The sequence below is a fragment of the Carex rostrata genome, chromosome 3 (genome assembly GCF_964058835.1).
Source record: "Carex rostrata chromosome 3, lpCarRost1.2, whole genome shotgun sequence".
Taxonomy (NCBI): Eukaryota; Viridiplantae; Streptophyta; class Magnoliopsida; order Poales; family Cyperaceae; genus Carex; species Carex rostrata.
Window position 1 is genome coordinate 10,812,139 of NC_135920.1, and position 12,705 is coordinate 10,824,843.

The 12,705-nt window shown below is 33.2% G+C and overlaps 1 protein-coding gene across 1 annotated transcript; it reads left to right on the forward strand.

Moving 5' to 3' along the window:
- The first annotated feature begins 11,228 nt into the window (after window positions 1-11,228).
- LOC144551426 (RING-H2 finger protein ATL8-like) lies at window positions 11,229-12,106 on the forward strand. Its single transcript, XM_078299383.1, has one exon. The coding sequence runs from the start codon at window positions 11,313-11,315 to the stop codon at window positions 11,892-11,894; it is 582 nt and encodes a 193-aa protein (XP_078155509.1). The 5' UTR covers window positions 11,229-11,312; the 3' UTR covers window positions 11,895-12,106.
- The last annotated feature ends 599 nt before the right edge of the window (window positions 12,107-12,705 follow it).

Consider the following 12,705-nt stretch of genomic DNA (forward strand, 5'->3'; position numbering starts at 1 on the left):
AGTCCAAAGGTACTCAAAAGGCTGACAGAGCCAAAATGTATATCTATTAATAAGACCACTTTATTTAATCTCTAGCTAACTCATGGGAAATCAAGGATTAATAGCCATCTTCTTCCTGTGGATCCACGGCTGAGCCTTGCCTAGTGAATATGACCAGTTGTGTGTCCTGTTCAGGTGCCAGAACCTGTAAGGGAATTTCATCCAACTCACCCGGCAACCATATACCTGTAGAGGATTTGAACTTCTTCAAAGTGTTACCTAGCCAATAAGAAACCAATGAGATAATGAGTAAAATAGTAGTCTTAAAAGATTTTGGTGTTAATTGTGAAAAACAGATTTCATTTCTAATTTTCCATAAAGTCTAGCATAGAGCACTGAATACAATAAGAAAGGATTGTTGTTGGCCATTTGGTAATGTAAATGAAAATGCAATAATATCCTTGATGGAATGCCAATTCTGGTAAAATTGTTGACTAATACCCATCCAGTACCAAATCTGCTGAGTAAATCTACATTTCAGAAATAGATGATTATGAGTTTCCTCTTGGGTACAGAAGTGGCATTTGGTATAGCCGGACAATCCTCGTCTTCCCAGATTTTTTTTAGTAAAGAGTTTATTATGAGTAAGAAGTCACATAAAAGTCCTTATTTTGTAAGGAATGGGTAGTGTCCATAGTACCATACTTTTATTTCTAATCACCCCTCCAAAAGTAAGAAATTTATAGAGGGACCTAACAGTAAATGCACCAGAGGTTTCTCATCGCCAAGAAATTTTGTCTGCAGCATGTGTAAAGTCCATAGTACCATACTTTTATTCCTAATCACCCCTCCAAAAGTAAGAAATTTATAGAGGGACCTAACAGTAAATGCACCAGAGGTTTCTCATCGCCAAGAAATTTTGTCTGCAGCATGTGTAAACGAGATACCACTAAGTTTATGTAATATAAAGTGTCATTCTTGTAACAAAATGTCATCTAGGGACCGTCTAAATCTGACATCGTGTCCTTGGGAAGTGATTATTTCGCTAGGAGAACAAGTGGGGGTAGTACAAATTTCAAATAATTGAGAGAATTGTGTTGCTAGAGGGCACTGATTGTCCCAAGTGTCAGTCCAAAGTTGAAGCTCAGAATCTAAACCAGGTATATAGGTAATACTACAATATCCTAGCTCTTCCAATTTGATTCTCCCCCCAGAATAGAGAATATGCAATATGACGAGTGTTGCTATAATATTGGTAGTGAATAATAGACTTCCACATGGGTGAGTAGGTTGGGTCTTTATTCTCTTTGAATGGATGGCTCCAATTCTAAGTTTAATGTGTTGGGATTTGACATAGGCTGTGATTTGACAGGAGCAGTCAAGCTGTTAACTTGAACGTATGGTGAGATTCTTTGAAGGTTGATACGATCTGTATGCCAAATGCCAAAATGCCAAGTTGCCACCTAGCAAAGGTGCTGGTACTACTAAGTTGAGTCCAGTCAAGTCAAGTATGAGATGGCTTGGTCTTGTCAGCGCCTCAAGTACCGAGTAATCTGATAATCTCTATTATAGCACTTGATTGAGCCCCCACCACTTCTAAATCCACTGTCTCCGGATTCCACTAACCTCCGTTGCAACGTGGTAAATAAGTCTTTTAGAATTAAGAAACACGTGGTCTATTTGATGCCATTGTTCTTATCCTTTTCTTCTTATCTCTATCAAGTGTGTCAAAAATAGATATAGACAAGAAAAATTGAAAAACATTGCACAAGTTCACACAGTAATACCATGTTGGCCATTCTTGGAAAAAACTTGATAATAATAGAAATCCTTTGTTTGTGGTGTTTTTGTGGAGTTTTCGCAATGTAGCTTTGTGATGGTGGCGAAGGTTTTCTGTCTGAATTTGTTGTGGTCATCATGTGTTCGTGTCACCATTTCTAACTTTGAAAGCAAGGCTACCTAGTAACCACGTCTTAAAACAACATCCAGCGTCACATCAAGTTCGATTCGTAAGAAAGCAAAAGCATTCAATAGATGATCCTGAAATTGAATAAATCATTCTAAGAAAGAATGGATGTTTTTCACTTTTTAGGATGATTATATTCCAATAGGCTTTCGCTCTAAAAAAAAGAGTAACAGAGACGTTTCAGTGAATGAAGAAATCAATTATGACAGAGGATGCCAATTTTTACTAACAAAAAAAAAAAAACGAACCGTATAGTATATAATTGAGAAAAAAAATAAAGAATACACAAGTGTCAAATTCTCCCAATAATGAATCCAGAATATTCTTTCAATTTGCATTAAGATATTTAGAGTAAGATATATGTTAATAGAGGAGCGATTCAATTACACTATTTTTTGCTGACACCGGATTATACTCTATATTTTGAAAGTCCAAACAGTCAATTCAAACCGTTCAATATGATGGATATGTTAAAATGTGCTTGTAGATAAAATTATACATTTTTTTGAATTTTTTTACTATTTATTAAGATGGGTACAAAAATTCAATGGTCTGAATATAGCGATTTTGTTAAATACTTAATAAATAGTAAAAAAAAATCCAAAAAATATAAAATTTGATCTGCAAGCACATTTTAATATATCCATTATGTTGAACAGTTTGGATCGACTATTTCAATTTAAAAAACTTTGAAAATCGAGTGTATAATTCAGTGTCATAAAAAAAAGGTGTAATTGGATCCCTCCTCATGTTAATAATATTTTAACATATGCCAGATAATACAGATGTCGATATTTATGATAATTTATATATTTGTAAGGGATATATTTATGATAATACAGATATCAGTATTTGCCTTTATTTAATTTTTTTGAAGGTAACCTTTATTTTAATTTAGGATAATAGTATAATACATATGCCGATATTTGCCTTTATTTAATTTATGATAATATACAGATGTCTTTATTTAATTAATACGCGATGTAGTAGGTAGTGATGTTTAATATGATAGCATACACGTCATCTGTATTATTTGTCTGTCTACATCTACCTTGCAATATTAAAATGAACCTGAGAATGATCAATATATTTTTGTTTATTGGATAGACTTGCCGCGGGACCATTTGTTCAAAGCAGATTTACAATACAAAAAGATCCACACGAGACGACCAAAATGATATTTTTCTCTGAACTCTTCTATAAAATATCATGAACAAAATTATCTCTAATGTTGATTGTGATTCATTGAATGACAAATTAAAACAAAGCAGAAAATTTATTACACTTACCACTAAATTAGTATATATAATAATGACAGCAAAGGAACTAAATTATGAAGCAAAAAAAAACAAAAACATATATATGGATATATAGTCGTCAAAGCAAAACAGACTTTCTCATATTCTCCTGCAAACAGAGTAAAGCAAAGATTTTTAAAACATTTTTAAATGTTGCTTTGCATGGGAGGCTATTGCTCAAACATCAAAGTCAAAATACTAGTGTGTGGATCATTTAAAATATATCGCACCAAGACCTGTCCCGACTCAAACCAGCTCAATATTTATTAAATTAGTCACAAATAGTTGATCAAATTTGACGAAATACACATCTTAAGAGATCCAGTAGATACATATTGTTGTTTAGTTCAATTCAAGTGGGATATATCCACCATTACAATTCGACGCGCAATTTAATACAGAAAATTAAATGACCAGACGGAAGGTCGGCACGGTCACATAAAGCGTCGACTTGTACATAGACTTACCAACAAATAGAAGAACAGAAAAATTACAAGGCTGCATTTATTTTTTCCCTTGTTTTTGTGTGGATACCATTTCAATCGTGATTGAGACTGAAACATATATATCGGCAAAATTGAGGCATATATATATATATTCCCTCGTAAGTTGACAAGTTGACTTGTCATGACGAGGATTCCTGCAGTACCAGTTGCTTTCATCAAGATTGCATTTCTATTATAGAAAAAAAAAATATACTTCTCATTTTACCGTTCTATCATATTCATATGGCATTTACCTATCCATAATCCATATATATCCTTTTTATCTCTTTGTAAGATTCTTGGGCCCTCGGAGAAAAGTGCTATTGTTTTAATCTGGCGGCTATAGAAAAGGATTACACGTTGTGTGAACCTAGGAGAGAATGATTCGAGATATATATAAGCAGTTGATCGATCCTCATCATGGGTCTATCTGACCAGAAAAAAAAAAGAAGAATGCTCCAATATGCGCACTAATACTAAAACTGATACACGCGGATGTAAAGCTAAAAATCTCTACTTCATGTATTAGGGAAATGATTTTGGGGGCACCACGCGTGTGAACTTTATTAAATGGAAGTTGTAAGTGCGAGATATGTTCGAAGGAATTGTACATATTTCATATTTATCTAATTTTTTTTTTAAAACATAGTTCAAAGGAATTGTACATATTTCATATTTACATAAGACGATAGTCATGTTTGATATAAGACTCGATATATAATAGTCATGTTTGACGTAAGTGGTGAAATAAACTCTTTACTTTATTTTTAAGAAGTCAAATAAAAATAAATTTGAAGGATTAAAATGAAAATAAACTCTCTACTTGTAATTCCTGCAAGTAGAGTAATATTCAACTTATAATTTTCTTTCTCTTCATCAATTTATTTCACTAATCTCTAATCAAATATGATTAATTCAATCTATCTTAATTTAAAATAAATAATTTAATTCAGAATAACTTTACTCCACAATCAAACATGTAAAATTGGATTATCCAATCAGGGATGTATGAAAGGAGACTAAGTTGTTGTTATAAATTGAATATTTATAATTTTGTCTATTAACTTTTTTTGCGGTTTGTGTTTCAAAGACTGAAAACTATGATTCTTGTAACTTATATATTTCTATTTTTAAATTATGATTCATGTAACTTATATATTTCTATTTTTTAAAATTATATGAACAAATTGTTAAAATAAATAATTGTCGTAAATTTCACCCCACTAATTGTCGGTTGTCAGAAATCATCCAAAACCCAGAATATTTCCTCATATATATACTTATAAAATGTATAATTTTTCCCTCTAGCCAATGGAATTCCGCCACAGCTGATTAGTGTTCGCTGTTTCTGCAAAAACACCGAAAGATGGTACGCAAACTTTGACCGTAGAACACACAACCATAAATCCTCTGATCCGGATCCCTCCAGTTTCACGGAATAATTGAGACTCTCCGCTTCCTGCACCTTTAAAATTGTGACCGATAACATGCGTAAAAGATAAGGGAACTGGAAAAGCTTTTCTTAGCTCCTCAACCCTTGCAAGAGACACTATCTTCATTGTGGGGGCGCAGCGGCGGACTTATATACATATTTTTTTTTTTTGAGGGTTAGTGGATAATGATCCACTAAGATAAATTGATACTAAGAAAATCGTACATTGTAGCTACACGGATCAAGTGATCCATGTAGCTGAGAAATTACTTACAATCACCTTAACTACTAAAAAGGACTTATATACATATTAAATGAAGTCAATTGGTTTTACTTTTTATTTTTTATTTTATTTATGTATAATTTTATATATAATTTAAGTAAAATGTAATAGGTATTGTAAATTGATATTATTCTCAGTATGCAAATTTTATATAATTTTATATAATTATTTATCGTTATACGTTTAAAAGTCTGACTCTGTCTTTTATCTTCATAAATAACAAAGCATCATATTATCTCCTCGAGTGTTTATTTTATGCCACCAATTTACATCTTTATGTGCTAAATTTTAAATGCTAATATATACGCTATATATTTATAAATAACAATAAAATTTGAGTAAAGTTATTAAATTACTCAAATATTTTAAGGAGTCTATAGTGAAATACTTTTTTAAAGATTGATATGAGTTTAATTGGATAAAGTCACAATCAAAAGTTTTTTGTTCTTTATATATCTTTCTTTTTTTTCTTTTTTAATTGAACGAAATTATGAAATGAGACACAGTCCATTTATGAATACTTTTAATACGTCAGTAATCTAGCTATTTAATTTCCTGTGAATTAATATAACTAAAATTTAACACATCTTGCTATATTCCTAGAAAAATTGTTTGCACTTTAGAAAAAAAAAAAATCAAAGTTAGAGGAAAAACAAAAAAGTGCGTTGCAAGTCCCAAGATGACAAAGGAGGTCAGCATATTTATTTATTTATTTTATTTTTGAGAAAAGCTTCTTTGTTCACATTGTTTTCATTCTTTCAGTATCCATCGATTGCCACGTGTTACAATTTAAAAAATGTAGGAACCAGAAACAATTCAGATCTAGTGCAATACCTGACTGGGTAGAATGAGATCTGAGTCGTTGATTTTAGCTGAGTATTCTACACGGTCTGGTACGGGTCTACGGGATACTCACTCGCCGGAATAAGGGGAGGAAAGCTCCAGCACGTGGGACCCACATCAACAACCGGTAGTGCCACGTCATGAGCGTTTACCCCTTTCTCCGGCTTTGGCGCAGTGACTACCGTGCTTTTGCCGCCCCAAAACTGAACATGCATTTATCCACTTAATTCCCATAGTACCCTCCGCACCACTGCATGTGGGGGGCATCAGTGTTGCTCTTCGAAGGATATTACCGTCAATCAAATCTCATGTTTCCCTCCAGGAACCGGATCAACTTTTCTCAACTCCGATGATGTAATCAATCCAAATTACGGGACAGTGCCGTTTTCTGTTCTTTTAGTGAAGCTTCGCCTGTAAAATGTGGGAAGCATAATGCCATAATCACAATCAATTTACAAGACAATAGTGTTTTGTCCACCAAAGAGGAGCACCTCCTCTACCTTTTGCCCGTTTTCTTTATTTTTAGAAAAGAAAATGTCTTTTTTAAAAGAAACCACATCAAATTTGATTCCTTTTAAAATTTGCTAAGAAACTGCATATAATGTTAAGAAAAGGATGGTAAGCCTCCCCCGTCAGTCCATTATTTCGTAATTGTCCTTTAAATTTTGTAAATTTTATATGTATTAAATCCTGTTGGTCACGAGTCATCTTATACAAAAAAAAAAAAAAAAAAATTACACGACATTTAATTTTTCAACATTCTTTCAATCTCAATTTTCTTCAATCTACAATATACCGAAACTCTTTAATAAAAAAAAAGAGAAAAATAAAATTCTAAGCTAGCTAAATAAATGATTCAAAGGTCCGAGTTAGCACACATACGAGAGGATAATTAAAAAGAAATTGATTATTCTAACAAAATGCCTCCACACTTGTACCATGATTGACAATTCGGGCAGTTCGGGTCCCAACTCGACTTTAACTTGTTTCATTATACATTAAAAAAAGAGAGACTTGTCTTATTATACTAAAGGTTAATTAGTAGATGGGACCTCTTGTGTCGCTTGAGATTAAGGTCAATTCAAATTATTTTCAAATGAAATGGTCGCTTAACCGACTGTACTAGTGATTGATCCGCGACCAATTTTCGCACCTAATATCAGATGTTACCGTTTTATGGGTTCAAGATTTATATTAGTTAATAACTTAATGAGGAGGATTTAAATATTTCTATTTTTTGTGTCTCTAGTCTCTACTGTGTCTTTATTTTTAAAAATTTTAATAATTCAAAATTTAAAACTTAAAAGTCAAAATAAAACTGTTAGATATGATCTACATCATTTTATCTATGCACATGTAAAAAATTATTACATTTTATTTTTATTTTGGTTGTTATCAAGAGCTTGTAAAAAACGTACTAATATATATAATTTCGAATCACACTGAATCAAAATCGAACTCTTATTTTTCAGTTCGAAACCCTGATTCAAATAAAATCAGATCAATTCAAAATTAGTTGGAACTTGAATTCGAAGTTAGCTAAATTTGATTGAGTTTAACTCATTTGCAGCCCTACTTGAGTCGTATCCATATTTCTATAACGTACAGCGAGATATTTGTTTTCATGGCTTCAACAACACCATGATCGCCAACTTAATACTATGGATATAAAAATGTACAAGTTATGATGGCGCATAGGTACATATGGAGAGTACCAAAATAATCTTAACAAGCAGGGGCAGATTTAGGATTCTCGTCAGGGGGGCAAAAAATTATCGAATCAGATTTAAATCCATTAACTAATTGGGTACTTGATAAAAAATAATACTTTGGCTTATATTTTCTAATAGTCTGACTTGTAATTTTTGATCCTCTAACTTATAATTTTAATTACCAATCATAATTCAAGAAATTTATTTTGATTTTAACCATATATTTAACCCGAATTAGAAATTAAACATTCAAAGAGGAACAAAAAAAATTTCAGAGAGAGACAGAGTCGATTGAAATCGACAAATCACCACTAAAACTTAAAATCCAGGGGGGGCGCCTGCCCCCCTCTAGTTCCATATGGGTCCGCCCCTGTCAACAAGAGCATAAATGCTCCATGTAACTTTTCTAATGAACCTTTTCTATTAGTGCATTTGGATGTATGGATGGGTTAGTGTGAATAGTGAGTTATTTTTAAAATTAATAATAAAGTTAATTTAATATTTAATTGAATTAGTAGAACAATGAGCTAATTCATAAAAAGTAAATAAATAATAATTAGTAGCTTTTGATTCAAATGTAAGTTAGATAAAAAAGAAATAGTGTTATTTTTCAATTAACTCCAAACTAAATGCATCTTATATGAACAAATATCTAGTATCTACGACATACTATTACAAATAATCACCAAAATTTTAGTTGCATATAAAATTATTCATTATCTATATACAATGACTTCGATTTTCATGCAAAATTTTTAAAACTAAAGTTTGAAGAAACAAGCTGTAACAGAAAAGAATATGAAATTAACATCTAAGGCTGTGCCGCTTACTAATTTGCTAGAGGCAATTTTAAATCACCTGGATCTATGGCGATGCCCCCTCCACTGTTTCACTCCACCACTGGCCTCGATCTACGGTTTCAATTCGTTTCCGCCTTTGACACTCTCATCCTACAGCTCATTGCTGCTTTGAGCAAGTGCTTCTATTTTTGGGTCTGGTCACTGCTCTCGTACTTTTTTATTTAGAGATTTTTATTTTCTAAGACAAATGGTACGCTGACTTTTATTTTTCAAGAGAAGCGGTGTATTTATTCTTTCTTTTCTTTTTTTTTCTCCTAAGCTCTTCTTTTCTTTTTTGACAATAAAAGAGTGGGTGAAACGAATTGTATATATAGTACTCTATAATATATATTATGTTTGTGCGTTGTTTGTTGTTGTACTTGGTTTTGTCATTCTCTTTCTTCCTCCGTTCTCTCCTCTCTTTTTTTATGATCTCATGTTTTCAAACTCATTTTCTGGCTCCCACACTGTTGGGTCATTATTGGGATCTCTTGGCAGTGACAATTTCAGTTCTCGGTTCAGTTTGATCTAATGCCTTTATTGGGACTTCTGAGTGCTGACTATCTTAGTCAGGTTGATTCAATTCCTGATCCAATTTGATTCAGGGTCTTCTCTACTGCACCGATGTAGTATGGCAGAAGGAACATTACAAAATATGCCCACAAAGAAAATTATCACTAAGCTCCTATCATTACAATCAATCAAGGATAATCATATTTGTGTCTACTGGATGCACATACTTCCTGTGCGTTTTTAGTTTGTGTATAACTGAATGTTTTCAAAGATATTTATTATCTCATATTATGTCTCAGCTTACTACTCTACTATGGTAATACATGTTGTAGACATTAACTTTTTCTAATGTCCTACTCTTATGTATTTAATAAAATATAATATACCTATTGGCGGTTTGACCCAATTTTTTTTTTTTGTTTTTTTTGTGAGAAAACAAGTTATGCTTACATGGAAATTTTCATGATAAAATTGAATACTATAAATCAGTTATTCAATTGAAGGAATAAATGAATTCACTATTCACATTTTAGGATAGCAAGCCATGTGCGTTTTTAGTTTGTGTATAGCTGAATGTTTTCAAAAATACTTGTCTCGTATTATATCTCAGCTTACTGCTTTGGTAATACATGTTGTACACATTAACTTTTTCTAATGTACTACTCTTATGTATTTAATAAAATATATACCTACTGACGGTTTGACCCCCCCCCCCCCCCCCCCCCCCCCCCCTTTTTTTTTTGAGAAAACAAGTTATGCTTACATGGAAATTTTCATGACAAAATTGAATACTATAAACATAAAGTACTATGGTAATAAAAATCACTTATTCAATTGAAGGAGCAATTTAATTCACTATTCACATTTTAGGATAGCAAGTTCAAATTGCTAGAAATTGTTAACTACAAGACTTGTTTTAGATAGTCTTTTAAAGTCTCTATTTTTCACCTTCGTATCATTCGAGTTTCGTTGGTGGGAAAAATCACAAAACAAGAAGTGTGAGATAGAAAGAAAAAACATGTGGCGATTATTTTTGAATCATTTATGTAAGCTTTTGTCTGTAATGTAAGTTTTAAATATTTTATATAGCTAACAATATACCACACAAATATAATATTATATTATATTGAGTTGTAAAATGTTTTAATGAAATATTTGTTCTTATATTTTAAAATATTTTTTTATTTAACAAGATAGCTCTAATCTTTTTGTTCTTAAATACCACCCGAAATCATCTAATCAATTTCAAATTTGTATCTCCATGCTGTCCTATAGAAAACATTATCTTAGCTAACTGAATTAGAAATCATTATCTGATTATCAATAATTTGATTCAACTGACAGTTACAGTTCGACTCCGAATAAAACGAATAAACGATTTACAATTCGATTCAAATTAAACGGTGATGATTCGAATATGATTTAACAACATTACTTGAAGTTATTTACACCAGAAGGAAATAAATCTGCTGTTATTGTAAAGGAACAATAGGAACCCGTTATTTCTATTCCAATTATTAATATTTATTGAGATTCGTGCATACAAAATTTCTTTGTTGAAATTCGTATAATTTTTTTTTTTTGAAAAGTTAGAAATCGGAATAACAGATTCTTAAGATTAATTTCCATACCAGAAAGAAAAGATTGAGAAAATTTTCCACATTGTACAACTCAAATACTCAATGAAGTCCGAGGAGCGTAACAAGAAAAAGAAACACAGTTCCAAAAAAATCTGAGGTTGTTCCCAAAAAAAAAAAAGAAAAAAGAAAGATTGCCTTGTCTGAAGGACTGGAATCATTCGACACAAAAACCTTACCTCCAAATACCAATATTCTCCTTCGGTCCATCCTACGGTGTATAAATCTACAAAAAGAACCCCAAATCTCTTCCCCCCTCCCTCTTCACAGTTCACACTCTCTCAATTAGAATAAACCTCTCCTCTCCAGTCCTTACACCCACGCCATGCCTCCAGCCTTCAGAATCCTCCAAACAAACCACACCGACACCACCAATCACTCACCTCCTTCTCCCTCTGCTGCCGCCAGCCCACCTGAGCAACCCCTCGCCGTCGACTCGGATGTAGTCGTCATCCTTGCCGCCTTACTCTGTGCTCTGATCTGTGTTGTCGGTTTGGCTGCTGTGGCACGATGTGCATGGACTCGTCGTGCCGGGTCATCTGACCCAGCTCCCCCTTCCAATAAGGGTCTCAAAAAGAAGGCCCTTGAATCCTTGCCCAAAATCCCGTATGAACCGTCGAAAATCGACAAATTGGCCGAGTGTGCTATTTGTTTGGCAGAGTTTGTCGAAGGGGAGGAAGTGCGCATCCTCCCTCAGTGCGGCCACGGCTTCCATGCCAGCTGCATCGACACTTGGCTCGGGTCCCACTCGTCATGTCCCTCATGTAGAAGGGTGCTGGTGCTCCCTTTGGGGGCCCCACAGACGGGAACTGGAAAGTGCAGGATGTGTGGTGGGTCCAGCTCAGCAGCCGTAGAGATGGCCGTGAAGGCGAGGGAAGATGGCCAAGGAAGTAGCTATCTTCCCTAGCTAGCCCCAGTTGGTAAAATTTGCATTTTTTTTTTTTTTTTGAACTTTTTTTGTTTGTTTGTTGAATCAGTTTTAGTTTTTAAGTTTTAAGTAGATTGAAGAATAGTTTGGTTCAACTAAGATTTGTCAACTTGTTGTGTATATTCGAAAAATTACTAGTTAGGTGGTGAAGAAGTAAAGAATTTTCTTAGTGATGGTGAAATTACTATGAATTGGTTCCCATTTATTCCTTTTTCTTTGATTTTTTTTGTCGATTTTCTTCCTTAAAACTTTTTGTGCAACCGCTGGACTAGTGTCACTTCAATTTTATGTACTTCCATTTCATAACATTCTCGTATACGGAAATAACAGACGTGCTATATATATACTTTTATGACTTGTTTGCCCCTGCTTTTCCGTATACTATTGCTTCCCAAGGACACGCAGGATAGTCTCAGGGGTACAGTGGAGAAATGCCGAAAGATGCCCAATTTTATTTTATTGCATCCTTATGGAAGGGTGATTATACAATAGCTGGATTTTGAAGGGAAAATTTGAGAAAGACCAATTAAGATAAGAGCAACAATGGCAGATTTGTAATTTATGGATAAATTATGGGCAAGAGTATTGTATTTGGAGTGAAGCAGTTGGTTGTAGCCTGTAGACCTGTGTGGGCTTGGCTCATTGAGACGAGTAGGACGAAGATCACATGATCCAAATGAGATTTTAATTTGATCAAATTCTATCTATATTTCCTCCATTTCTGACTAACAGGACGAATAAGGTCTTTCCTTCTCTTTTCAGAAAAGAAATGGCAGCAATTTGCTTTTAA